The sequence below is a fragment of the Akebia trifoliata genome, chromosome 1 (genome assembly GCF_017979445.1).
Source record: "Akebia trifoliata isolate Shusen 1 chromosome 1, ASM1797944v1, whole genome shotgun sequence".
Lineage (NCBI taxonomy): Eukaryota > Viridiplantae > Streptophyta > Magnoliopsida > Ranunculales > Lardizabalaceae > Akebia > Akebia trifoliata.
In genome coordinates, this window is record NC_141375.1 from 4,408,755 (window position 1) to 4,434,009 (window position 25,255).

At 34.6% G+C, this 25,255-nt stretch overlaps 1 protein-coding gene across 1 annotated transcript; it reads right to left on the bottom strand.

The window, feature by feature from the left end:
• Positions 1–3,458: 3,458 nt before the first annotated feature.
• Positions 3,459–13,348, bottom strand: NPR1 (regulatory protein (NPR1)). The gene is made up of 4 exons (XM_086435762.1): positions 12,667–13,348; positions 8,006–8,753; positions 4,758–4,958; positions 3,459–3,977 (listed from the first exon to the last, which is right to left on the bottom strand). The coding sequence occupies exons 1-4, from the start codon at positions 13,186–13,188 to the stop codon at positions 3,697–3,699; spliced, it is 1,752 nt and encodes a 583-aa protein (XP_086291888.1). The 5' UTR covers positions 13,189–13,348; the 3' UTR covers positions 3,459–3,696.
• Positions 13,349–25,255: the final 11,907 nt, after the last annotated feature.

The following is a 25,255-nucleotide window of genomic DNA, read 5'->3' on the forward strand; positions in this document are numbered from 1 at the left end:
TTTATGATCCAGTTTTGCCTTGCATATGTTCATGTATGTGTGTTAACATACATACATACATAGTTTTGACTTGTTTCCCTTATTATGGATATAGGCTCCTCCATTAATCCTAAAAAATCTACATCCCTTAATACCTTTATGTGTGTTAACAGTCATAATCAAATAATCAGAACTTCTAGACACTATTTACTGGCTGTTTGGGAAGGTCGAGTTGGATTTGGCAGCAACCTCGAAAACTCTGGGATTGGAGCCATTATAGGGATAGGGCTCCCAACATGGATCATCAGGTCCTGGGCTGTATGCTCGATCGTTCTAGGGAATATTTTTTTATATATATTTATTTATGAAAATCGATCAAGAATGGTTCTTTTGATTTGAAATTATTTGGATAAGTTGTTATCTCAAGTTTTTAGTCGATCTTTCAATGTATCTTAATCGAAAAAACTCGAAAAACAAAAATGAAAGGATCTTAACAATGCCAGTTCACCACTTTTTATTGAGTTTGATATTTTTTTAAAAATTATAGAATTTCATAGTAGAATATGTTGATTTTGACAATAAAAAGTGGTGAACTCAATAGTATAGAAAAATTAGGGATTAAAAAGTGGTGAGCTTGACGACAAGGAGGAACCATTAAGAAATAAGAAGTTTACTAAATGAACTATCAAGCTGCCGTCCAAAACTTAGGGATTATTTAGAAAGAAATCCCTCAGAAAGGGTCCTTTTAAGTAATTTTCCCTAAAATCAGTACACTTGGTCAAAGTAGGTAGAATTTGTCATCTTGCTAATATATATATTAAAAAATAAAATAAAATACAAAGTTCACGTGGTCTGTGGCAGGGTCAAACCCACGTGTATTACAGAAAGGAACACACCACCCATTACCAATTGCACTTCATCACTAAAAAAAAAAATTCCCCCTTGCACTTCAAAAAATTTAAATGTAAAATTGCACTCTTTTTTCTTCTTCTTTGTCTTTCTCAACCATGCCTACAAAAATTATTGTTGTTTCAGATTTTTTTTTTTCCAAAAAATAGGCCATTTTTTTTTTCTTAATTTCACCGAGGGATCAAGATAGGTTTCCATTAAAGAAAATTATTTTAACTCAATCAATTAAATAATAAATATATATTGAAGACTCTTTAAAATAATTCTTAATTTTATTTTTTTAGACGAGATGATGTGTCAAAAGATCTAATGGTAACCCTTATCAATTTTTAAATAAAAAGTTTGAAAAATTAGTACTTTGCGATTATCATCAAAGAGAACACTAGTAAAATCAGAAAGATGAATAAGTAAGTTATCCTAATGAATTAATTTTTTTTAATTATTAAGTTTATTTTTAATTAAAAAAATTAATTAAGACAATTTTGAAGATAATATAGAAAATGATATTTTTGTAATTTAAAAAATTAACTAATATGCTTATGAGAGGAGCGTTTAAAATATGCAGTCAATTCCTTTTCTTAGAATTGTATATGAGAGTTTTCTACCTCATACGGCTCAACAGTCAATTATTTTGGTGTTCAATCTTAATTTACCCTATCTAAATGTATAAGATTTTTCGTAAATCCATCACATTATTGTTTATTGGGTTAACCAGAAGAGATTAATTACATTTACATGAGTTTCCATTTGATTCAAAATCAATTTTATCTTGTGTCATTTCGATTGGATTTAATACATTGTGACGACTGATGTCCTTGAACAAGTAAAGGTATAGAAATAGAGGAATTCGAACTCTCTACTTACCCTCGAAAAATAAGAAGAAGAATAATGATGAATGTACGCGGTTGGGTACACTGTTGATGTGGCAAGGGCACATAACCGCATATCTTTTTCTTGCGTATCCCAATGAAAACGATCTATGATTCTGTGCCCTTTCCATGTCAGCCGTGTACACAACCATGAACCAAAATCGCGTGCATTCATCACGACTCAAAAAAAGAAAGAATAAAAAAAGAGAGGACTTTGAACTCTGGATAAACAAAAGCCTACGTAGCAGTTCCTATGCCTTGAGCCACTTGGCCATCTTTTCTATAGAGTCCTATGGTATGATCATTACTAGAAACCAAGGTGAATAATGAGTCATTTTTAGTTATCGGTATGGTAACTTATTTTAGTATTAGATATTAGAATACAACAAATACAAATTATATATAGAAAACTTTTCATTAAAGAAAAATCTTCCTTTGGACTCGGAGGATAAATTTTTTTTTTTCCCTGGTGAAAACCATTAAAAAAACCCTGATAATAGTAAGTTTAAATGTAATATAGGGGCATTTTATAAAAAAAAAATTTGATGTCAACAAATCTCCACTTCGCCTTTTGTCATTATAGTTTTGAGTCATGATAATATGACTTGTCAGGTGGCATAATACTCAATTGACTCCCTGACGTGGACAAGTTTGGGAACCATAGATCAGTACACCTTGGGATAAAAGGTTCCCTCGGGATACACTTTTTATGGGGAAGTGCAATTGCGTATCCCAAGGTATCCAGATCTATGGTTCTCAAACTTGTCACATCAGGGAGTCGATTGAGTATTCCACTTGGCAAGTCATATTATAACGACTCTATAGTTTTATAAACATTCATTTATCCATAATCTTATCGAGTCCTGTAACTCACTTGTAGTTTACTAAGATTGGCTCTATAGTGAAACTAACTTTAGTGATTGGTTCCCTCCATTGGCGATGTCGCTTCAACCCAATCCTCACTCTAGCATTTTGGGAGCTAATCCTTCTATAATCTCTGCTCCAAAAATGTTAGAAATCCGCTCTCCTTGAATAACTTCACTCCCATGTATCATAAGTTGTTATAACTACCATTTTGTGTACATTCTCACAATGTCTTGGGATGTGTCCACAATGGAACCAACCTTTGTGACATATCTTTCATGTCAAAATGTAGGATTTGTTATCTATTATCAGGAACCTAATATGGAGTGTTGACATCTGCCACCACATAGTACAGCTTAAGCCCAGCAGCGGACATGGGTGGCATGGGCACGAGCATGATTATTATTTTTTCTCTTAAAAGAATCCATCGTTTTCAATCTTTTTTTCTTCTTCTTCTTCCAAATTTTATCAAACACTCATTTCTTTTCATTCCAAATAAGAACCTGAACTAGTTGTCGGTAAATTTTTTACCTTTCAACCTCAAGATTCTACCTTCAAATCTCAAGAACAAGATAGGGACTTATCTGACTTTAACCAAAATGATCCCTCAATAATTGCTGAATCCAAACTCTTTTTTTTTCCTGATTGGCTCAAGAGATCCTTTAGCTTGGAAATTGAAAGAGAAATCAGGTCTCATTGTTTACACCTTGGCCCAAACACATGAATTCTATTTCATCATTAACTCTATAATGAATCATATCTTCAGAGCCCTCATGAAGGAACAAATCATAAATTTAAAGAAACGAGATGTGCACATATCCTTCCCACCACATGGAATTAAGATAAAAATTGATAATTATTTTATATTATATCCCTCATATTTTTCATATTACATCATTCAAAGAGTAGGAGAAAATCACTCTCAAGTAATCTAAGATCATTACTAGAAGAGAAGCTTATTCAAACATTAATTCAGTACAAAAAAAAAAAAAACTATGTTACAGACCTAAACATTGACAGTGAAGGAAAAGAATCATATGGATACAACATAAAGCAGCTATCTCTGATTTTTTATTCATTTATTTCTGGAGGTGAGCCTATTGTTAGACCTAAGCATTCCAAGAGTTGTTGATGAAGATGATGATAATGATATAGCATTAGACCTATGAAATTCTTCTTTGTCCTCACTAAATGCTTTTACTAGAACATCTTGGAGTTCCATGTACCTCCTTTTCTTCAGTTGCCGCTCATCTGGGGAGTCATTTCCAAGGAAGGCAAGCTGTGATATGTCGTCCGCATCCATAATCTTGTTGAGCACCTCTGAGCAACGAGGGAAGAAGCGTTTTCCGAGTTCCACTGTTCTCCAAAAACGAAAGTAGATAATCAGCTGTTTGTCACTATAGATGTTAACTTATGGTCTAAAGTTCCATGCATTCTCGGAATGTCTTGGTTTGGGTCAAGAGCAAAACGAAATATTGATCCCAAAACATTGAATGTTTCAAGACTGTCTTAAAAGGATAAACTCTCGATATTCCTCTGATGGAAATTACTCGGGACAAGATTTTAAATCTTAGTTATATCACTCAAATATGAATGATTAGACAATCATACCCATCTATGAAGAGGTTGTTAATAGTCAAGATCAATACATATCACATCGTTACCTTTCGTTTTTTGTTTGTTTTGTTTTCATTGGGGAAGGAGGGGGGGAGGGGGTAGATTCTTATGGTCTGCTAAGTGGGTAATGTATGTGAGGGGTGTCATATGGCCATGCTAAGGTGGTTAGCGCACTGGGGAGTGGGGTTAGGCAAGCGGGTTTTGAACCCAACTCTGTTCTATCACCTCTACAAGACTTTACCAACTTAGCATGTTGGCACCTTCAGCTTTTTGTGGTATTGAAGCATAGTGTCATCCATGGTTTAAAATATCAGAATGTATCATTGATAAGTATTGGTATCAACCAAGGCCTATACGAAACATTCAATGTTTTGGGAATGTATTGGCCAGTACCGTATCAGTTTTTTTCACTAACTGAAACATTCAATCGATACGATATTGTAAACCATGGTGTCATCTAAAACTTTTGTGCATCGAGAATAAAGTACAAAAGAAAATATCAAACAGGTGAACAATTACCAGTTTTGGAGAGTGCCTTCATCCTCTTTAAGTGCTCCTCTTCAATTTTGAAAGGAGCCTCGTTCAAGTCCATCCGCGTCATCTGGCCACCGAGCATCTTTCTGGAATTGACAGCTAGTGGGAACTCCGAAGTTCCATCCACTTGGGCAATGTCCATTGCAACTTTTGCTTCCATGGGGAATAACAGTTTTGCTAGACCAACTGCACGAGATACAATCATCACCATAAGCAAGTCTTGACTACATAAATTTATGACTGAAAGAAAAAGAATAAAAAAAGAAGGAAATTTGCTTCTGTGGATAAGTTTTAGAGATGCGAAAGAACATCAAGGTGAGTAATTAATCAAAATGGTCTGATTATTTGTTCATCTGATTTTCCTTCACTAATTTGATTTAGTAATGTAAAGATTGTATTATAAAGGGGACAAATCCCACAAAAGATGCATCAGCTTAGAAGGAAGAGAAGATGAGAAGTGGGATACAAAAGAAAAAAAAATGAAACATTCATATGAACCTTCACAGCTTTATCATATCTGAATAGAAATTTTAATTTTCCCTTATCTTCAACTACAATGGATAACCCTTCATTAATATCTTTATTTTCCCAAATCTCATTTGCTCCACTGAGCAAAAGAGTAGTAACCTTACAAACAACAGTGACCTAAGAGAGTAAAAAAATCTCCATTCTCAACAATGTAATGAATTAGAGGCTTTCAGAGGAAAAGAATACTTTTTTTTCTTCTTTGGGGGGGGGGGGGGGGGGGGGATGATATAAAAGTATATTAATAGAAGACATGACTTTAGACAGAATTAAATGGAGGAATGAAATTCATTCACATGACCTCAGATTTTTTGAATGAGGCTTCAATGATGATGATGATGGTTGCTAAAAAAAATATAAAAATAATGGGGTGTACAGAGCGATTAGGATGGGAATCATATAGACTTGCCAAAAAAAACACCGAATTTTACAATCAACCACCACCTAAAGATGATCCTCGACAAACCAGAACACCCTGAAATTGGAAATCACTGAAATCCACTGATACAAAATAGCTTTAATCTTCAAAATAATGGACTCCAAAGAAGATCAACCAATCTCAAATATATGCCTATGACGTTCTTGCTTTGGAATCCAGCAATCTTAAATACATGCCTATAACGTTCCTTTCAACTTTTCCAACAAACTGCAACTCAGCAGTAGTTTCTAAATGTTCACAATTGGAGTCTTCATAATTGATGTCAAAATTGCATCTCTTCAATGGGCATGTAAAGCAAGAGGCATTTATGGAGAAACTCCATGCTATATTGATCCCAAGTTTCTTAATCATGTATGTTGTCGATATAGCACTACCTATGGGCTTAAACAAGCTCCTCTATGGGATTTGAGGAGTTCATTTATTTCAGTGTTGGCTCTGTTTGATGCTTTGGTGTTTTTACCTTGAGAAAAGAGAACATGTTTTTATCATCATATGCTGAAGAGCAGTCACTAGAGAGAATGATGCATTACTTTATGTTTTTATTTTAAAACGTAAAGTCATGAGTCATTACTTGAAATTAAGTTTTTCGACCTTCTTTTTGTATTTTTTACAATCAGACTAAGTATGCCCACTATGTTTTGGAGTGTGCAGTTATGGTAGTGTGAAAGCAAATTCTAGATCTCATCCTATGCCTCACAAATTCATAGCCTCTGGTTATTGCTTTTGAGGATCCTACAATCTATGGTAGGCTTGTTAGATCTTGCCCAGTGTGTGCAAGGGTGGATTTACAGGGGCCAAGAATTTTCAAAATCTAAAGGATTACTGAGCTATTGCAACAGATAAAAGCAGGGGATAAATAAATCTGCCACTATTACCCCCACAAATTTTCTTGTCTCTTAGTTGTCCCCACAAAAGAAAATTTCACCCTTAATTACCCTCACAAAAAAATTTCCACTCTTAGTTTGCCCCCATGGGAGCAAAATCCTGGCTCCACCCCTGATTGTGTGAATACCATGTCTCAACACATGCATGCTCCTGCAGCTGACCATTTCAAAAAAGTTGAGAGGATTTTGCGACATCTTAACGGTACAAATACTCGAGGATTTCTTATTAATGTTAATAGCTCTTTGAATATATGTGTCTTCATTGATTTTGATTGTGTTGGGTGTCTTGGCCTATGCCATTTTATTTCTGGCTATGTTGTCTTTATTACATGAAGCCTTGTTTCATGGAGAGCGAAGAAACAACTTATGGTTAGTTGTTCAAGTGTGGAAGCTTATATTTGCTTTCTCGTTGCCACCACAAAGTATACTCGGACTCGTTTTTTCTCCGCAATACTGATAAATAGAGAAACAAGATTTGTTCAACTGGCCAAATTTTTGGGGTTAGCTTTGATGATGACAACAATTACATTAAGAGTTTTCGAAGCTTGAAAAATTTATGGCTGTGAATAGAAACAGTCTATCAAACAAAGTTTGCTACTAAATTAGTCACCACCAACATTCTTTCCATTCTTTCACTTTTTAGAATACTTTTATTTTTTGTAAATATTATTTCTAAACAATATTCAGATAGCCTACGAAGCAAGACCGCAATAAACCTGGTGCTCCAAGGAAAAATTCGGATTGTGAAAATAGAAATGCCTTTCAATAACATGTAGAAGTTGATTATCAATGTGAGTAAATTAAGCATGAGCGGCAAAAACTACTACAACATCCTTAGATCAAGTATGATGAACTACAGTACTTTTCTTAATGATTAGACTTGAAGTTTTTACACTCTTAATGGGATATGAGAGCATTATCTTAGATGGAAAACTCATGTAGGTTACGTGGTAAAGAAGGATCCGATCATGTATATTGGTTCCAAAGATTATATATGGTACTAAAAGCTACATTCCACCAATCATATACTCTTTCCATGTAATGCAAGTGTAAGTAAGGTGTAGCATATGTCTACAAGTCTAGATGTTGGACTCACATGTATCCCAAAGCACAATTCGAGATAATTAACATCAACGCTATCATCATCATTGTCAAAGCCGTATTCAAAACTTTTAAGGTCGGTTGATGAATCTTGTTATTGGGTGTGTTAGGGATGTGTTTTCTGCTAGCATTTTGTATCTGGTTGACCACATGTTTTTTTAATTAAATTATACTTAAAAAAAAATTGGAAGAATGAATGAACTTATCAAATTCAAGATCAGCGACAGTATAAGATGTCATATACCACTAAAGAAAAGAAATTTGGACTCGGCAAGGTAACACACCTCTATTTTCAAGGTACAACAATTTCATACGCATATCGTCGCCAGCCATTGCAAGAGAAACAGACGCTTCTCCTAAAAGTGGATCTCTTCTTTCTGCTTGCTCCAATACCTCTATGCATAAACGATCCTTAGGCGAAGCTTTTCCTTGTTCAGTAGACCTATGATAATCCGCATACCTGGTGAGCCTCTTTGAGATTTGCAGTGCTTTTCTTCCATCTGATGTAAGATCCGATGGGCGGGCCCCTTTTGTAAGAAGGGACACTATTATATTAGGCTCTTTCCTCATTGCAGCAACATGTAGCACTGTATACTCCCTAGGATTTCGATGATTAACCTCAGCAAGTCCAAGCTCCAAAATCTCTGCTGTGGTTTTTGCATCACAATACGCTACGGCATAATGCAGAGCAAAAGCATCATCTAGAGTAGTATGAGCCTCTTTGAGTAACATTCTCACTAGCTCAACATCATCCGAATCCAGAGCCCTATGTATTCTTTTGACATGTTTATCTGGAAAAGTGTTGCTTTCGGGACCACCTATGCCAAGTTCTAAACGTGAATCCATGATTTGTTTTACAACGTCAGGGGGCAACGCCTTCTCAAGAGTTATGACATCAGTATCAGACTTGACAACAATCTCAATACACTCAGTCAGCAATCTCTCACAGTTTTTCTCACAAATTTTTGCAACGGATAAGATTAACAATATGTCATCTATTGCCACCTTGTCAAGAATGTCACGTAGGCGGCGCTGCAATCAAAGCAAACAGTAACAAATTTATTTATAATCCACAAAACAAAAGCTAATACAGATTTCAGAAAAGAATAATGGATTCCAAATTTGAAAATGAAATTTACAAATACAAAAATGGAAACATAAACAAATTCCGGAAAGCAACATCTAATGACAAAAATATCACTCTGGTGGAAAATCTGGATACAGTCAAGTTGACCCTGGTACCCGTGCAGCCAGATATATGAGCTAGAAATTCCCTAATGACCAAGATATGCTCCAACTTTCCTAAAAGCAATTTACATTTCTTTTACGTGGGGAAGTTGAATTGTAAGGAACTTCTTTTAGATCAGTAAGGATAATTATATAAAAAAAAGGCAAACCCCACCAAAAAAAAAAAAGAAAGAAAAAAGAATTAAGAAAAAAAGAAAAAGTTTGCACAAAAGACCCTCATTACCAAGCTGCCACCCAACTATTATACAGTACAAAGGTTATACACTCCCCAAGCAAGTAATAAGAGATCTTTAAAACGGATTCCTTTGAAATTACACCGAGAAGAAGGCCAAAAAAAGTAACAGTTTTAATCTTCATGACAACAGATTCCAGCCACTCCTTGCTTAAAAAAACTGACATCTCCACTACTTACAAATAATGCAACAAATAGAAAAGGAAGAAATTTCCATATGATGTGATTTGTTGAGACAAAAGCTTCAGCAAACCAGCCTGAAATGAGATCCACAACTACCTAAAGAACAAATTAACAAATCGAAAAAACTGGAAACAAAAGGACTTCAATGCCCATGATGCAATTGCAAAGCTGCAATGCATGATAAAATGATTGATTCTCCCTCAGTCTTGCACATGAAATGACATGTTCAGAACTATCTTCCTCCTTCCAATCAGATTATTCACCATAGTGGTTTTCTGATGCACCACACCACAGTCCAAACTAACAAACAAAATAAAATTGAAGGCGTGAGGGAAATTCAAACAGGAGGGGACCTGGGGCGGAATCCCTAAACTGGGAGGAAACCATTGGGATCCCATGGCCAAATCCTCTTGTCTTCCCCATCGACAAACACTGGATACTCCCCCCCAACAGATTCAAAGGAGTAACAAGTCACTCACTTCCTAATCATTTATGTTTCCTTCTGATGATACCTAAATTCTACCATCCAACACCTTCCACACAATCTTCAACCACCCGGCTTCGTAAAGCATTTATACTTACTTAGCAATAGCAATTAAAAATAATCTGATGGGCCATGACCAAAAATGCAACTCTTAAGGAGTTTTTCCCAAACCATGTATCCTAGCAAAATCTCACTTAGTCCCATTTACCCACAGAGATTGGCTGCCTCATGAAAATCTCTATGGACTTTCATAATGCCTTTCCAAATCCCAGACCAATAAAAAGATGTGACTGCATTATTGTCCCACCCAAGGTTCCCGCTTCCATACTGTCTTTTTTCTAATTGGACGAGTATCTTGGACTTGAACCCAAGGTCTCCAATTTGAATTGCAATATGACAACAAAATTAGCTATGAGTCTAAGCCCAATTTTTTGGTGTTCCCATCGGTTAAGCCTGTTTTTAATAAGATCAGTACTCAGGCGAGGGTGGGTTTGAACCCAGGTCCGTGGTTTCAACACCTACACACTTAACCAACTAAGTACTGTCCCTTTCCAGCTTCCATACTTATCATCAATCACCTTCTTCCAAGGTTGTTGCACTCAAAACCAGAGTGCCACACCACTAGCCCAGTAAGGTTATATTCATGTCTCTAAAGTGTCAGAGCTCAAGCCCATCATTGGCTTCAGATTTACATACCATCTACCACTCCACTAGATAATAGTTTTTAGCATCCATCCAACCATTCAATAGGAAATCAATTTTTCTAATCTATGAGTAATGCTAGCAGACAAAGAGCAAAGATCATTCGAGAAGATGGGAAAGGATGCTCAAACTATCCCTCTTAAACCAAGTTACTAGAAATCTCAACAATGATGACCACACTCACTTTTCAAAAGATTGATGGGCAAACCAGAGACCCATCAGACGTTCTAAGAATGCGCCTTATACTTTAAAATGAGGGCGTGAAAGCCTTGGTAAAAAGATGGTTGCATTAAAAACAAAAGATGATGAACCACAATCCCATTCAAACTTGCCTTGAAACTGTCTAGGACATCCCTCCCCCAACCTTGTGGCTAATCCACTGTCTTCCCTACTACAATGAAGAGAAAGAGGGATGAAGGATCACCTTGTCTAGGACATATGGAATTCCTAAAATGGTGATCAACGCTTTATCCCAAAAATTTAGTGTCAGCTATCTGGAAGTTATAATCCATCATCTGTATTTCACAAAAAGTCCATGTCAACTGTCATGAACTCAAGGAAACTCCAATTAGCATGATCATTGACTTTTTTCCACACAAAACTTGACACTCATGCTTGGTTTTAAGACATGGTTCAATGCCCAAATTGTCCCAACAATTCGAGTAAAAAATTGACATAAAGGCTGAGATAAAGCCAAGGCATGGCCAAGACAAGTATATATGAGCCAAATGATTAGTAAAGACGATTCAATTGAGTTTCGTGGCATTTTTTTTGTTGAGATTGAGAGGAACCAAACAAGTTAAATCCCCCTACCCAAGTTTCACAACTACACTCCCCGTAACACATTCTCAACTTTTAATTTACATTGGCAATCATAGAATTGATCTCCCCATTACAAAATCCCCTAAATCGGAAGATCATTAATCCAAAAATCATCTTCAATGATAGTGCTAGGGTTTTGAAAACAATTTTCTTAGAGCTACCCACCAGGCTTCTTCGCTTAAAATCATTCAATGACTTTTTCCCTCCTTTTCAAGATGAGGATGACAAACCTACTGCTAAACACCTACCAAAATAAGTACCTCTTGAAAATTCTATACCAACTTCATGAAACCATTTGATAATGCAACAAGTTTGTAAAAAAAATCATAAATCCATCCAGCCTAGGGGCTTAATCACCACATAACTCTTTGACAATTTACTAAACTTCTTCCCCTTCATGGTGACTCCAAGCAATCATATTAATTCAAACTAATGCAATCAAAATCAAATCCATCCAAAGTAAGCCTAATAGAACAACACTTTGGAATTTTTATTTGAAATACTCACAGATATTAAACCTTGACTTCTTTACTATCATCGATAATGGAAGGAACATTCCCTAACTTTTTGTCAATGAAACTCTACTACCTACAAAATTGGTGTTCTTTTATGTTATCAGATCTTGCTTCCACCTCTGCCACTAGCCTACTTCTTTCTCTCCTTCAAGTTGCTTCCTGCGCTAAAGTCTCCTTCATCGCCTTTGTTCCTTTGAGCTCAGCTACTTTGTCCCCTGCAGATCCTTTTTTCGAGTGGCTTTACTCTCCTTCGTCTCTTTCGTTCCTATCGAAACTCAGTTACTTCATCTCCTCTATTCAGTGGGTGGTTCTTATTAAGTTTCATTCCCATTCTATCAGTGTAGTTATGTCAGGGTAATAGTTTGCTCTCTTTCACCTCTCCTACATGAGACCTCCCTTCCCAAAAAAGATCATCTTCTATGGGAGCGAGACTCTCTTATTGAAAGTTTGACACAGTTCACATAGAGTGACAATCAAATAAAGGGGGCCTACGTGCGCAAAAAGTGTGAGATTCTCGTTTTAAGATGAGATTCGATTTCACAAATCAGGCACTACGGTGAGGAATGTTCTCCTAAAAGTGGTGTTCAATCACATAGAAATCTAACCCTAACCCATCTAAGACATTTCAACACCATAATTTGAACTACAACCATAACAAATGATCTAGTACAATTGATTATTTACAGCAGAGTGATTGAAATTCTGAACCAAAATTCAACACAAAATTAACTAAATTAAGAATAAAGTTTCATCTTTTACCTGATAAACAGCCATTAATTCTGGAATCTGAAACGTGAAAGAAGCATAGAGCACCTCCACCATGGAATCCACCGCCGGTCGACATCCAACATGCAAGCAATCTTCATCCACACAGACACAAACACCTCTAGGGAAAGGCTTCACCTTCCCACTATACAAATAGGTCAAAACCACATCCAAACAATCGAACCCTACATTGAAATCTTTCGCTAATTCTTTCAATTCGAACTTCGCACCAATTTCTTTCCCATTAGAACTAGAGAATAATTTCTTGAAAAATGGAGTTCTGGAAGCGAGAATGCATCGATGGATTGGGACTTCGCGTCCATCAGAGACGACGATCTTGGCATCGCTGCAGAAATCGAAATCAGGTGATTCAAAAATGGTTTGGAGATTGTCTGATAGGCGTTTTAGGGCTGCGATGTCAGGAGCGGAGATTTCAGTGGAGAGGGTTTCCGTATTGGAGACGCAACTGCTTCCACTGTTTTCGTTCGAATCTGAGAGAGCTGTTCGATAATCCATATTTGAAGAGAGAGAGAGAGTAGAGAGAGAAGATTGACAGAGCGAAAAACTAGAAGAGAGAAGACTCCATGGATTTACAGAGAAAGAAAGAAAGAGAGAGAAAACGCCATGAATTTGCAGAGAGTCAACAGAGAGAGAGAGAGAGAGATGATGATCTCATCAAGTACACAGACATGGCTGACGATAACAATGACATCATTGTGTTAAAAAATAAAAGAATTATTTTGATATACCCCTCCATATTTTGAGGATTATTTGAGATACCCCTGTGTTTTTAAATTGATGATGATATATCCCTTGACCTTATTCTGTTCTGGAAGATTAATAAAAAATATCGTGAATACCCTCATCTCCAACCTCTTGCCAAAAACCTGATTATTTTTCTTTTCTTAAGAACCTTTATTTTATTTTATTTTATTTTATTTTATTTATTTATTTTTATAGATTTCGACCGATACAAAGTACTTACGTGATATGGTGTGAAAAGTTAAGTCCATGTAAATTTGGGGTCGTAATACATTACCACATTTGACATCTATATTGGTCCATTTGTTTGGGATCATTTCCCAGATAAAAAAAGGGCAAAAGTCAAAGAAAGGGCGGTGAATAAATTAATGTATTTTAATTGATTATTATTTTTTATATATATTTAGTTATCGATACAATTTCTTATTTCGAGGTGAAATGCTTGAAAAAATAAAAAATAGTGGTTGACGACGACTAGATGAACGTGTTAAGTTAGTTCCTATTGAAGTTCAATGTGAATCTTTGAGTACCTATCATGAGATTTATGGGCACTATCTAATTGTAAGAAATATCAAAAAGAAATTTGATTAAATATATAGGAATGAGATTGGTAGGAATTGAACACTTGATTGCTTGTCTCGCCTGAGACTTGTTTTAAGATGTTGATTGCTCATCGTTCTTGGTACTACCTCTGGTGCTTTGTCGTGACTTTCATTGTATTACCCTTCTTTTCGACTTTCATTTAGCTCTTTTCCTAGGTCTCTCATTCCATTAATTTTAATTTAACCTATTTTTAGACGATTTAAAGATGCCTTATATGTTTTGATTAAATATTAGATAGACCTCTTATGATTTCAAGTTGATGACATACCACCTCAACCTTGGTCTTATCTCATATACTAATACAAAATGACATAAATTCTCTCATTTTCAAATATTATTTGACAATCCCTTGATTTTCCCCTCCTAAAATCATTCATATTCAATCTTAGGATACTTTATTTTTTTATTTTTTTATCGTAGTCTTCATCTTTTAAGTTGTGTTTGGATTGAGAGAAGTGGAGAGAAGAGAAACTCATTGAGAGGAGAGAAAAGAAATTCAATTTCTCTCCAACATGATTGGAGTGACAAGAGAGAACTTGGGACAACTTTAAAATTTTAAAATACCTTCAAAAGAGATCTAGAGGCAGAGTTGAAATTATAAAATATTTTAAAAGGATTTCTCTCCATTTCACTCCTCTTCTCTCCACTTTTGGAGAGAAAGAAAACTCACGTTTTTTTTCCTCTCATCTTTTCCTCCAATTATTTTCTCTTCTCTCCCCACTTAACAATCCAAGCAAGAGAAATGGAGAGACTCATTTATTTCTTCTTCTCTCCATTTCTCTCAATCCAAACACAATGTTAGATTCTATCTCTTTCAAATTTCAAACTTTAGAACATAAATGATTTTTTTAATAAATATAAAAATGAATATTTAGGTAGCAAAATCAAGTGATTTTTAGAACAAATTGAAGATGTTGAATAAGTTAAAAATAATGTACTTTAGAGGTTAACAATTTAAAAGTACCAACTTTTCTCGTAGAAATCAAGGGATTTTGAGTTAGAGATTGGAGGTGTGGGTATTTAAGTCATTTAATGATACCTAAGAAAGGATCTAAGTGTAGGGCCATGTCATTAGTTTGCAAGATAAAGGGATATGAGTCGTGCAGGTGTGACATAGGATTTACTGTGATTCTCACAAGTCTGATGTGGACATGCATACATAACCGTAGATGGTTTTTACTCATATCACGAGAAAATACATATATGGTTATGTGCACATCTCACGTCAAACTTGTGAGAATCGCAGTAAATAATTTTTGTCATTTCAACAATTTTCAAGGGATGTCTCTAATATTTATCAAAATGTGATGGGCATTTATGTCTAAATGACTTTTTTGTTTTTTCAATTAATGGAGGGGTATCTCTAAAATTCAGAAAATGATGGAGGGTATCTCGTTGTTATTATAAAGATCCCTGAATTTTATCCATTGATTTCTCACAAAGCCGCGTAAATCACTACCACAAACAATGGGAGCTGCTATTGGCACCCCAACTTTTACTTATTATATCTAATTTTTTAAAATTATTTATGACACCCAAATTAAAGATTAAAACACTCTTCAAATATTCCTGAGGTTTCGTTCAAATTATAATCTCAATATTATAATACTCATTCAAATAATTTCAACAATTATTTTTAGAGGTGCACGTGGTTTAGATTAGTTTGAATTTGTGATAAAATTAGAATCAAACCAATCCAAACCAACCTTGGTTCGGATCGATTCTCGATTCTCATACTTATTATTTTCAATAGTAAAATTAAAATAATTAAAACTTAAAATTAAGTAAAATAAATATTAAATAAAGCATCACGTATAACACATTAAAAATAAAAATTAAGAAAAAAATTAGAAAATAAAACAAGAAAGTCAATTTTAACACTTATCCTGTAAGAGATGATTGAAAGTCAAATTAAAAAAGAACTTAAAAAAAAGAGAATAGGTGAAAGAAACTAAGAAAGGAATTTGAGATTTTTGAGTATTATTTAAATGTTTTTACTTTTTATCTTTTAAAATTATATTTTATTTTAAATAAATCTATATATTATAATAAATCTATAAAAATTGGTTCGATTCTATTATACCCCTAATTCGAAATCGAACCAAATCAATTGTTTTTTATTTTTTACAATTTGTACTCGAACCAAACTAAATCGTACTCAATCCGAACCAATTCAATCCAAAAGACTTCTAATTGATTTGATTATCGAATTTACCCGATCCAGTGTGCACCCTTAGTTGTTTCCAATTATAATAGTTTCATATAAAATCCTAAACCCAAAAATAAAAAAAAGGGAGAATTCTATTGGCGCCTCAACTTTTACTTATTTTCAATCATTCACTTTTTTAATTGGGTGTAATAAGTAAAAGTTGGGTACCAATAACAGCTCTCCTAATAAATTGACCGAACTTTCCCCCAAATGAAAAGGAAATTGCATAGCCTACTCATGATCTGACCAATTATTTATTTATTTACAATTTGATCATCTAGAAAAAATTTAAGGTGGGCCCACCTTGTAGGAGTTTCTCATTAACGATACAAGGGCGGCCAATTTAATAAACCTTTAAAATACAGATTTTTTGAGATGCATCCCTGCAAAATAAAACATATTTGAGATATCCCCCATTAAAAATTTTAATTACCACCTTAAACCTTTAAGCTTGACTAGGCTCATGGATGTAGTCTCACAAGCTGTACATACCGGAGTGAGTTAGTTATTCTACACCCTATCTATTTTTTGCACACCACATACCACATTCTTTTAGGGCTCCTAGTCAAGGAATCTCAAAAACATAGAAAACGTTGCACACCAAAATTTTCCTTATCTTAGTTTGATTTTTTTGCAGAGGATTTGTCTCCTTTTTTTAATTTTTACGTCCTTAGTCGAAATTACGTGGGCTCTCAAATTTTTAAGGGCACTTCTAAAATTCCGAAAAATGTTGTAGGCACTCCATGTCAAAGGGCATTCCTCTCATCTTCAACGATTCTGATGACTCATGTAAGGAGGATGAGGAGGAGAAGAGGAAGAAAATCAGAGAGAGGGAGAGATATCGAAGGAGAAATAGAAGAAGAAAATCAAAGAAAGGAAAAGAGGTCGAAGGAAGAGAAGAATATAAAAAAAACAGAGAAGGAGAGGAGTAGGAGGAAGAGAAGAAGAAGAAAAAAAAATAGAGAGGGAGAAAGATCGGAAGAGAAGAACAAAAAGAAAAAAGAAAAAGAAAAGGGAGAAAAATATCAGAGGAAGACAGAGTGAGAGAAAGAAAGAAATCAAAAGAAGATAAGGAGGAGAAGATTCTGATGTATTGGATCACCAAAGAAGATGAAGGTGCCCTTAAAAAAATTAATTTCTTTTCAACTTATCCTGCCCTTAGAGATTATGGTGTGTCAACAAACTTTTCCTTTAGATAGGTGCGATAAGGGATGACCATCTTCTCAGATCAAACTGACTCCTTTCCTTCAAATGGTGAATTTCAATTATCAAAATTTAATTCTATTGATCCTATGATTACATTCATAAATTTTGACCGAGTAACAATATTTTCAAGTGGAATTTTATACCTTTGCCTTCATCACCCACGATTATATAGTTTTGAAAAATATATGATTGAATCATATTTGGATTTACTTTTATCATTCTTATTGAAAATTGTAACATAGACTTTTCAGAGATTTCCTAGAAACTCTTCCATGCATAATGGGACTCACGGCCTTTAACTAGTGCCTCTTTCTAATTTAATTATCAAAATACCAACTACCTATTTATGTCATCACTTGTTTATTATTTGAGATGAGTGCCATCGTTATTTTGATCTAGAATTTTGAAGTTTATCATTATTGAGACAATCTCATCACAATGTGAAAAAGCCCAAATTTGACGGTCCAAGATCGTCGAAAAATTCAATAGACCAAGAGGTTGAATTTTTCATTGTCAATTATTTTTCGATGGCCCCCTCAAATTAATGAAGTATGGGAGAAATTTAACGCCTCTAAGTCCTCGAATTTGAGAACGTCAAGAATTTCGATGGTCCTACACCGTCAAAATTCAGTTAGTAAAATTCGTGGGCCAACCCGTCAAAATTTTTTGTCGAATTTTTCAATTTTCAAGTAGTGCACAGATTGCATAATGGGAAGTTTCGATATTTCACTTTCCCACTCGGGATGATGGATGTCAATTTTCTCGAACCATTTCCAATTCCTCCCTCATGCAATTATAGTTAGATGGGCCAAACAGTCATGGATAAGTGGGCTTTGAAACATGATGCCACATGGCAAGTCAAGAAAGTGGGTTAAATTACTACCCAACTCCCAAATGTACAAGATTGAAACCTTTTGATCAACACTGAGGAAAGTCAAAAGGATGATTAGAGGCAAAAACAAAATATGTGGAAATTGAGGGAGACATCAAATGTAATAAGTCAAAAAGGTCCTTTAGATGTGTCCTTTTGCGTGAAATATGAACCAAACATTTTTTTTTCCCCAAAAAAGCCATGCTCATGAGGCTAGCAATCTTTATTTATTCCTTATCAATGAAGTTGTTTATTTATCAAATAATCTATAAATAAGACCACTCAGATTTTTGACTTTGACTGGGTATGAATTAGTGGTACACCTGGCATCATGCAAAAGTTTGTCTCTCAATTTAGGGTTCCCGCGGAATTTTTTTTTTTTGTTTTCTCATAAAAATCTGAGATAACCATTTACATGTATCCAGGTGTATTGAATGGATCCTTAATTTACAAAAGTACCCTTATTAATTATAAAACTTCCCTCGTATACTTGACGTGGCAAGCACTGAAGAGTCTGTTAGAAAAAAAAGAAGAAAAAACACTTGTTCCTGCTTGATAGATTTCTTTAGCCAATCCGAAACGTTAGGGAAAAAGTATTTGCTATAGTGTGATGAGGAGTCATAGTTTGCTCACAAACTCGTTAGTGCTTGTCAAGTCAAACATACAAAGGTAGTTTTGTAACTAACAATGGTATTTTTATAAATTACTAATGCTATTCAATACCCATGGGTACATGTGATTGGTGGATCCTAGATTTTTGTGAGTAATTTTTTTTTTTGGTAATGATTTTGTAATTCAACTGACGTGTACCCTGCAAGAATTGTAGAATTTTTCCCTTAAAATACACAATTGCATGCACATCTTCATAAAACATGTGCATTTGTGTATCCTAAGGGGGAATATCTATGGTTCTTGCACTTGCCACGTCAGTGAGTTTTCAAGTTAACCTACTGGATGAGTTACAAAATCAATCTGACAGGATAACTCAAAAACTCATTAACGTGTTAGGTGCAAGAACAATAGATTTTTCCCTTTCGATACAAAACTGCATATCCCCATAAAGCATGCGTGGTTGTGTATCCCAAGGTAAAACAATCTATGATTCTTGCACCTGCCACATTAGTGAGTTTTTGAGTTACTATGTCAGGTTGAGTTACAGAATCTTTACACTTGTTATATCTCTTAATATATATATTTTTTATAATTTTTATCTAAAAGAACATAGATGAAAATAGCAAAAATAAATATATAGATGAACTCTCAATAGCAAAGACACAATCAAATAACTGTTAAAGTTGTGTAGTGAACCTAAACGTACGTGCTTGCTAAATCGGGTGTAAGGTGTGACGATCCTAAGTGTGCATAATTTTCTATGTCAGATCGTAATGAGTAAGGGAGACAGAAGGACTAGACATATGAGGAATCAAGAACAATACCTACAAGTCTTCGAGTTCTTTACGCTCATCATTAGGAATTCATCGCAACAGAGTGACAAATTGTCGAATTAGGCATGTGCAAAAATGGGGTGTCTACAGAAAGTATTTGAATTTTCAGAAGTTAAGAAAGAAATTTAAACCAAAAAAGATTTTCTCTAATGATTTAGAGTCTAATTCTACTTGGGTGTGGTGGTATGGTGATTCCATGAAGGTGCAATTCCTAAATTTTTCATCTCAGTTTCTTATATTTGTGGTGAAAGCAGAAAATGTCACGGTGGAAATATGTATTGTGATAGCTAATTAATCATCTTGGAACAAAGATACTTGTAGGAGTTTCTCATGTATCTTTTATACCCTTCGATAAAATTAATGATTGCAGGTGATTTTAATGCAATTCTTCATCAAGATGAGAAGAAAGGTAGCAAATCCGCTATTCGTGAATCTATGGAGGACTTCAATCACTTTGTTTCTGAATTGGGACGAGTAGATGTGGGCTTTTCCGATTCGAAGTTCACTTGGAACAATAATAGGCATGGGGAAAAAAAGGATTTGGTGAAGATCATATAGACATTGTTTTCTCCTTAATGGATAGATTTGGTGGGCTCTTCAATGGTGTCACATTTACTGTGATTATCTTTCGATCATTGCCCTCTCCAAATGCAATTCTCGAATTCTCCCTTGAGGCCAAAATAATTATGTTTCTTATAATTTTGGGATTGAGAAGATTTTACTAGATTAGTTCAAGAATCTTGGTGTGTTTCAAAAAGAGTAGATCCTTTGCTCCATTTCCTTTTAAAATTAAAAAGTCTACAGGAGCACCTGAATGTGAGTCAAAAACTAAAAAAAGTGTGTAGACACCCCATTTTTGCCTAAACTGAGCTTGAGAGCACTAAAAACATTTCGAGAAAGGATTCGACTCAAGTTAATTTTCAAATGATCGCGAGGGCTTGGTATGGAAGTAACCAATGGCCATGCTTAATTTTTAGCCTGGCCATAAGTTACCAATGGCCAAAAGGTTTTTTTTACACAGTATGGAGGTAACTTACGATCAGGTGTAAACACCCAATTTTTACATCCACTTGACTTGGCGATCTGTCCCCCCCGTTGTTATGGATTCCTAATGATGAGCGCAAAGAACCCAATTGACTCAAAGAGGCTTTCTTCCAATTACCTTTATTTTTTCCCAGTCCATCTAATTCTATTTTCTTCTTTCTTCTTGCCACACAACATAGAATTACGTATGCTTGGGATCGCTGCTCCATATACTCAATTTAGTAATACATACGCTTACGTTTGCTACACATTTCTATAACCTAGAGACATTGTGACGGTAGGAAAATGTAATACTGAAACTTAGAAATAATCATGTCGGGACCAAAAGAAATCTTAAGTCAAAAATTCATAAAATTAACAAAATTTGACAAAATGACGAAAATACCCTTTGTGGGTCCTACACCTTCGAAATGTCTCAAAAGTATTTTCATAAGTCTCGAAATATAGTTTTAATTTTAACATGACCCAAATCGTCGAAAACAGAGAAATTTATGAAAAAATTATAAAAATACCCTTTGATGCTCGATTTAGAAACCTCACACTTAGGAAAATTGAAAATTTTCATGTGAAACGACGAAAATTCTAAAAATATTTAATTTCAATAAAACAACCAACTTGAAATTTTTTGAATCAAGATTAAAAATTACTTACCCAATCGAATTCAAATTAAAATGAAATCAACAAATCCCATCAAATTCAAATTAAAATTTAATCGATCAACTAAATTCAAATTAAAATTTAATCGACCCATTAAAATTCAAATGAAAATTTAATTGAACAATAAAATAACCAATCAAATCAAAATTCCAACTCATCAACCAATTGACGAATCTAACAAACATTGTGATATTGGAACGACTTGGGTCACGAAGCATGGGAATATACTTATTTTCTTTTTTATTTATAACCCAACTAGAAAGAAAAGATGTTCTCTTTGGTTCGGTCAAAGAAGAAACATATAAAAAGAAAGGAATAGCAAAAAGAAAAAGAATAGAAAAAGAAAACGTAACAACCAAATCCTTTATAAAGAGAACCCCACGTTTTCTTGTAGAGGGGGAGGACAGAAAAAAAAAAGGGAGAATAACTTCTCATAATAGTAAGAAGAAGAGCAAAAAAAGAAATAAAAAGACAGACCTGGGCAGCAGCCATGGTCTCCTTCTTCTCTTAAACATCCCCAACAACCACTACGACCACTCCAACACTTCCCTCTGCTCTAACTCTTGGCCCTATTGCCCACCTTTTGTAGCCCTAAGGTCCCTATTCCCACTCATTTTTGGCTTCATAAAATAGCCCTATTAACCTTTGATGTTCCTATTCACAAACTCCCCCTCCCTCCAACTCTCTCTCTCTCTCAAACTTCCTCTTCTTCACAAAAACATCCCTAATTAACAGTTTAAGTTCCATCATTCTCATTCTTTTGAACCACCCAATAGCAGTCAAAACACCCTCCTCACTCTCTTGATCCCTTTCTATTTCACCCCTCATCCCTGACCAAGAACACTTCCTATCATTCACGTTTAGTAGCCACAAACACTCCCTAGCTTATGGTTTAGCCTTCCCATTCACATCCATCACCATCTTGGATCTTCTATTTATCTCTTTCGGCTCGAACTTACACTCACAACCCCCATTCCATCATTTCTTCATCACGTATTTCAACCCATTGAACTAAGCACAACCACCTTCTTTTCCTCTTATCTCTTTTGTACTTCATAATAGCAACCTGCTAAATAATCATTTCATTCATGGCCTTACGCCTGTAAGAATCTCACTTAGCCTTGGTCGTCACACTCAAGTCACCATTGGACAATCTTTGAAGGGATCCAAGCAATTGAAATTTTTCGATCGAGGTAAGTTGCTTTGTTTATTTTTTTATTTTCTATTTTTTTTTACACTCGAGTCGGTTCATTGATTTTTAATGTATGTAATTGCTTTTTAAAAGAGGTGTTGCTTTTCTTCTTGAAAAATATATTCTAGCACTCGAGTCAATTTATTGATTGTACATGCATGTTAAAGAGCGAAATTGGTTTTCTTAAAATTTCTTTTTTTTCTATACCGAGTTGACTCATCGATTTTGTGCACATGACACTTATAACGATCCTTAATTTCCAATGTAGAAGTGAAAACCTCATGATATCTCATATTTGTCAATTTAGAAAATCCACATTCATAATTTTCAATTTTGAAAATTTCATATTTGTCAATTTCTAATTCAGGAATTTCATTTTTTGTAATTTTTCAATTTAGGGGTTTTATATTTTCCCATTTAGAAACTCAATATTGATTTAAAATTAGCCAATTTGAAATTTTCATGTTTTCGCAACATTTTATTTTGAAAAATTCATATTTCCTAATTTCGAATTTAGGAACTCGTCATTTTCTATTTTGGGAAGATTTATTTTTGTAAATTTCTAATTTAGGAATTTGTCATACCATCATAATTTGCTATTTTGAAAAATTCATTTTTGCAAATTTCTATTTTGGAAACTCCATAATCATAATTTGTTATTTTGAAAAATTTATATTTGCGAATTTCTAATTTAGGAACTCACCGTATCTTCATATATCTCTAACTTAAGGAATTTCAAATTTCTAATTTAGAAATTTTCTAAGTTGCCAATTTAGAAATTTCACTAATAGCTTCCCAATTCAAAAAATTTGCACAAATTCCTATTATTATCGATTGAAAAATATTTGTATATGCGGGATGTTAATTGAGAAATGTTGTGTGAATTTTAGAACATGAAATTAAGACTTTTTCAAAAAAATTCATTTTTTGTGCGGAATTCGAGAAATCATGTAATATTTTGGGAGAATATTAGCTATAAGATCCGTTTAGCATATTCGATATAAATTGATGATGATGGGACCCTACCTTGACTTTAGTCTTTGTATGTTGACCATAGGATAGTTTTGGATCGTAGTAGAGACTGATCAACTTGATCGGATAGGTTCGGTGTATTGAAAATATGTGCTTCGTACCATATCTAGTCCTAGAGGGGGGTGAATATGATAATTAAAATTTCTTTCGATTTATCCAATTTTAACTTAGATTGATAATTTGACTATGTATTCTAAGTCATTCACCTAGCCTCGATTTGACACTTATGTCTCTAAGATGCATTTAATGAAAATATACTTGAAATTTAATCATTCATTTAATCATGTCATTCAATGACACATTCATATACGATTTACCTATTCGGCATTTTATGACATCGCATGACATTCAAAACGTTCAAGTGTAAATTGCGGAATTATAAACACAAGCACAAAACATACGTCATCTAATGGATCGACAATGTGCTTACATCCATTCTCATGGCAAGTTTCTAGTTGCAATGCAATTGAAATTCTCTTAGAATCTAAACATTCATAGCATAACATACTTAGCATAGTATACATTCATAACACACATTCATCTAAGTGTAAACTAATATAAGCATTTTCACAAACACGAGACAAGCATTTTATAGTGGTTCGGCAACGTGCCTACATCAACTCCCAAGGTTCCTACCTAGGAACTTGGTGTTCACTATCAAAGGGGTTTATGGTTCACCTCAAACCTTTTACATAGAATTTTTTATACATAGGCTAAATTCTAAAACCTTAAGATTGAGAGAACGTATGCTTTCGAAATTGTGAATTTTGTTTCTCGAAAACTCACAAACCTCTACTCTTGTCAATAATCATCGATTCTAATTAAGAGCTTGATTTTTGATGACTGAACCAAGTAACCACATACATATATTTTTAAAATTAAAAACAAAATCAAAGACTCACTCAATTTTATAAGATTTGTCAATGGAGATCTTGAGTTCTTCGAGTCCTTAAGCTTACAAGTTCGTCTCGACGGTTGGATCTTTCAATCAAGCTTTCGAGTTCGTCGGCTACTTGTAATTACTCCTACCATCATCTCCTTTTTGCTCTTTACTCCATAAATATACCAATGTGTGAGCAAGGTGACGTTTGATGGGCGGAGAGGGATCAAATGAGAAGTCTAGGAATGTCGAAGGGTTAACCTAAGTTAGATTCTTATGAAAGTAGAGAAGACTCTCAAAATGTGGAGAGAGGAGAAGCAATCATCTTTAGGGTTGATCCAAAGAAAGGCCAAAGGGTTAAAAGGATTTTCAATGAAGTTTGAGCCCTTCCATGGCTAAAGAGAGGGTTAAAAGTATGTAGAAATGGAGGATTTACTTATCTCAAGTTTCAACCAACCCAAATGAATAAGTTGGAGTTGTTATATGAGAAGAGAGCAAATTCGTGGCTCAACGGTCATAAATATTACCGTTTGAGACCTTGCTATCGGTGGCACCGTTAGGACTGTCGGTGGCACTGTCAGCCACAAGTGAGGCACATCAGTAAATTATCAAAATACCCCCGCAGAGTGTTTTGATCATAACTTTCAAACGGTAACTCTGTTTTGTATACCGTTCGGGGAGC

Bases quoted from the DNA above. Each gene is read 5' to 3' on its own strand.
- NPR1 (XM_086435762.1), bottom strand. From the start codon at position 13,188: ATGGATTATCGAACAGCTCTCTCAGATTCGAACGAAAACAGTGGAAGC. The intron at 8,754-12,666 runs GTAAAAGATGAA...CTTTGATTGCAG, and splicing joins AATTAATGGCTGTTTATCAG to CGCCGCCTACGTGACATTCT. The intron at 3,978-4,757 runs GTAATTGTTCAC...TTTGGAGAACAG, and splicing joins GAAGGCACTCTCCAAAACTG to TGGAACTCGGAAAACGCTTC.